This window comes from Tupaia chinensis, unplaced genomic scaffold, assembly GCF_000334495.1.
Source record: "Tupaia chinensis unplaced genomic scaffold, TupChi_1.0 Scaffold000231_1, whole genome shotgun sequence".
NCBI lineage: Eukaryota > Metazoa > Chordata > Mammalia > Scandentia > Tupaiidae > Tupaia > Tupaia belangeri.
This window is the reverse complement of record NW_006159706.1, coordinates 925,408-929,084: the sequence shown is the minus strand read 5'-3', so window position 1 is coordinate 929,084 and position 3,677 is coordinate 925,408. Positions and strand designations below refer to the sequence as shown.

At 47.9% G+C, this 3,677-nt stretch overlaps 1 protein-coding gene across 5 annotated transcripts in view; it reads left to right on the top strand.

The window, feature by feature from the left end:
* KAT8 (lysine acetyltransferase 8) overlaps positions 1–3,677 on the top strand; it is a gene marked incomplete at its 5' end in the record, with an annotated part of 18,341 nt that continues 14,664 nt past the window's right edge. For all 5 annotated transcript variants that reach the window (XM_014587692.1, XM_027771699.1, XM_014587691.2 and 2 more), the window contains 3 exon segments: positions 1–97; positions 3,234–3,308; positions 3,387–3,562. In XM_014587692.1, coding sequence (XP_014443178.1) covers positions 1–97; positions 3,234–3,308; positions 3,387–3,562 — 348 coding nt within the window.

Genomic DNA, 3,677 nt, shown 5'->3' with positions numbered 1-3,677 from the left:
GGCCGAGTGTCTCCTCCAACCCCAGCGCGCGGCGAGCCGGAAGTCACGGTGGAGATCGGAGAGACTTACCTGTGCCGGCGGCCGGATAGCACCTGGCGTGAGGGCGGGGCCCAGGGCCAGGGGGCGGGGCCTGCGCTGGGCGGAGCTTGAGAACTGGCTTTCGGAAGGGCAGAGAGCTGGGGGCTGGGAGCCGGGGGCGGGGCTCGAGGAAAGAGCGCCCAGTTAGCAGCACTATGACGCCAACCGGGTAATGGCAGGCTGTCATCCTTGAGTTATGCTGGGTGCCGCCTACAAGCCCAACTGTCAGGAAATCACCTTATTTTCTCTCTCTTTTTTTTTGGAGAGATTTTTTTCGCTATAGGGCGCGTGCGCTCGCCAGAGAGAGACTTAGAGACAGAAAGCGAGAAATCACCCCCCAGAGGGAATGGTCATGCCGCAATCCCTTCTCCTCCATTCTCCTCTCGAGATCTTGGGCACGCACACACACGCGCCCGGCGTGAGTTTTAAGCCACCGGCTCCGGGATGCGAACCGCGGTTGACTATGTGGGAGTCCAGCGACAGAGCCATTACGCTAACTGCTGGTTCCCACCTTATTCTTTTACTGTATACAGAGCTTCCATTCCACTTGCTTGACCAGTCTTAGTCTTCATAACTTTTTCTTGTTAACCCTTCTTCCTCACCGTCTGTCTCTGTCTTTCCCATTCATCCTTCCCCTGCAGCCACCAGTAAAGAGAAGCTTCCAGTACACAAAAAGAAGTTTCCCTCTCCCTTACATTTCATTGCCTTCTCACACCAAAATAAGCCTCCAAACTCCCTAGAACAGTATTCATGTTGTGACCTCTCCAGCTTCTAGCCACCCCCAGTAAAGGCCACTGCCAGACCTGAACACTCTGTGTCCTTTGAAGGTCATATGCCTTTTGCCACCTGTACTCTCCTGCTTGAAATGCCTTTTCTTCCCATTCCCCACATTCACCTGACTAGCTCCTCCTCATCTTTTTAACTTCATACCCTCTGTGATGTCATTCTTGACTCCCTTAAGGCAAAGTGAATTGTTCTCTTCTGTATGTTCCTTAAACATTTTTCTCATACCTCAGCCATGGTATATGTCACATTACATTGTAATTTTCTGTTTGTGTCTTCCCCTATCAAACTAGGAACTTCTGGAGGAGAGGACTATTCATGATTCATTATCATGGCCTCTGTACCCAGCAAAAACAAACTATAGGGCCAGACACACAGTGGTTGCTTTACTCACTTATTGAATGGTCTGCTGGTTGTCAGGCACTGTGCTAAAAATTTTGGAGGCATTTACTCACCTTTTTTTTTTGTTTGTTTTTTTTTTGTTTTTTGTTTTTTTTTTGAGAGAGATTTTCACTGTAGGGCGCGTGCGCTCGCCAGACAGACAGAGAGAGACATAGAGACAGAAAGCGAGAAATCACCCCCCAGGGGGGATGGTCACGCCGCAATCCCTTCTCCTCCATTCTCCTCTCGGGATCTTGGGCACGCACGCACACGCGCCCGGCGTGAGTTTTAAGCCACCGGGTCCGGGACACGAACCGCGGTCGACTACGTGGGAATCCAGCGACATAGCCATTACGCTAACTGCTGGTTCCCATTTACTCACCTTTTGAGGTGGGCACTATATCCCTATTTTATGGATGAGGCTGAGGTTCAGAAAGTTGCTCAGTTTAACTGATTGACTAAAAGATATTCAAACACAAGAGATGGGTGTGAATGCCCGATGTGCTGTGTGTTGGAGGAGTGGGGCCTAGGAAAGACATTTGGAGGGGGGATCCAGAGGGAGAACATTGGGGGAGGTGTGGTGTTATCTGTTGAAGATATTTTGATCAACTGAACTGGGGAGAAATGTTCACATATTGAAATGTTCACTTTGTAAGCTAAACAATGTGATTAAATGTATATAAATTAATTAATTTTTAAAAATTAGGAAAAAAAAGTTGCTCAGTTTCACATAGCTAGGAAGTGGGTAGCTATAATAGAGTTATATATAAACTCAGACCATCTTTTTTAAAGAAAGATTGGGACCAGCAGTTAGTGTAATGGCTATGTCACTGGATTCCTACGTAGTCGACCACGGTTCAAGTCCCAGACCCGGTGGCTTAAACTCACGCCGGGCGCGTGTGTGTGTGTGCCCAAGATCCCGAGAGGAGAATGGAGGAGAAGGGATTGCGGCGTGGCCATCCCCCCTGGGGGGTGATTTCTCACTTTCTGTCTCTGTCTCTCTCTGTCTGTCTGGCGAGCGCACGTGCCCTATAGCAAAAACGTCCCTCAAAAAGAAAAGAAAGAAAGAAAGATTTATTTATTTAATTTTATGTACTACTACTATTATTATTTTTAATTTGATCAGAGAGAGAGAGAGAGAAAGGGAAAGGGAAAGTGAGAAAGCAAACTGCCAGGGTCCGGGACTCAAACCATGGTCAGCCATGCAGGAGGAGTTCAACACTTCAACCATAATGATGCCTGCAGTCCCCAAACTTGGACCATCTTATCTTTTTTTTTTAAGAATTGATTTATTTAACTTTCTTTATTTTATTTTATTTGACCACAGAGGGACAGAGTGAGAGAGAGAGGGAAAGCGATAAAGCAAGCTGCCAGGTCCAGGACTCAAACTGCAGTCAGTCATGTGGGTGTCCAGTGTCCTTAACCACTATGCCACCTGCTGGCACCAAGCTTGGACCATCTTAATTTAGAACCAGCCCTTATGACTCCTGAACAAATGAACAACTGAATGTATATTGTAAAACAAACCTTGGATTTATAGTCATATCTAAACTCAGTTTAGTATTAGCGCTTAACACTTTCCAGATCCGTGAACCAGGCAAGCCAAGTTTTCTCATCTGTAAAATAGGAATAACAAGGCCAGCAGGTGGCGTGGTGGTTAAGGGCACTGGACTCCCACATGGCTGACAATGGTTTGAGTCCTAAACCCGATGGCTTGCTTTCTCACTTTTCCTCTTTTACTCTGTCCCTCTCTGGTTAAATTTAAATAAATAAATAAGTACAGTTAAATAAAATAATTATTTTTTAAAAATAGGAGTAACAGCCCCAACTTGGTCACCTCTCAGGATTGTGGCAGTGATTGAGTAGAATGGCAGATGTGTACAGGTGTTAGAAGAAGTTATCTTCCTGGGATCTGGAAACTGCTCATTGTGCAGGATCCTTGTTCCAGCTTTGTCTGTCTTGCTGATGATCTTCACCATATCCCTTCACAGATTCTGCGGAAGTGATCCAGTCTCGAGTGAATGACCAGGAGGGCCGAGAGGAATTCTATGTACACTACGTGGGCTGTGAGTGGGTTAGGGCAGCCCAGGCCTGGGTGGGGGAAGGGGTGGCAGGGGCTGCATCCTCATGGCCCATCCTCACAGTTAATCGGCGACTGGACGAGTGGGTGGATAAGAACCGGCTGGCACTGACCAAGACAGTGAAGGATGCTGTGCAGAAGAACTCAGAGAAGTACCTGAGCGAGCTCGCCGAGCAGCCTGAGCGCAAGATCACACGCAACCAGAAGCGCAAGCACGATGAGATCAACCATGTGCAGAAGGTCGGGGCCCCTCCCCTTCCCCAGAGCCCAGGCACCAGCTGCCAACTTACCAGGACCTCTTGAGTCCCAGTACCAAAACTACAGCTGCTTCCATTTCTTATGCTCCTGTAGGGTG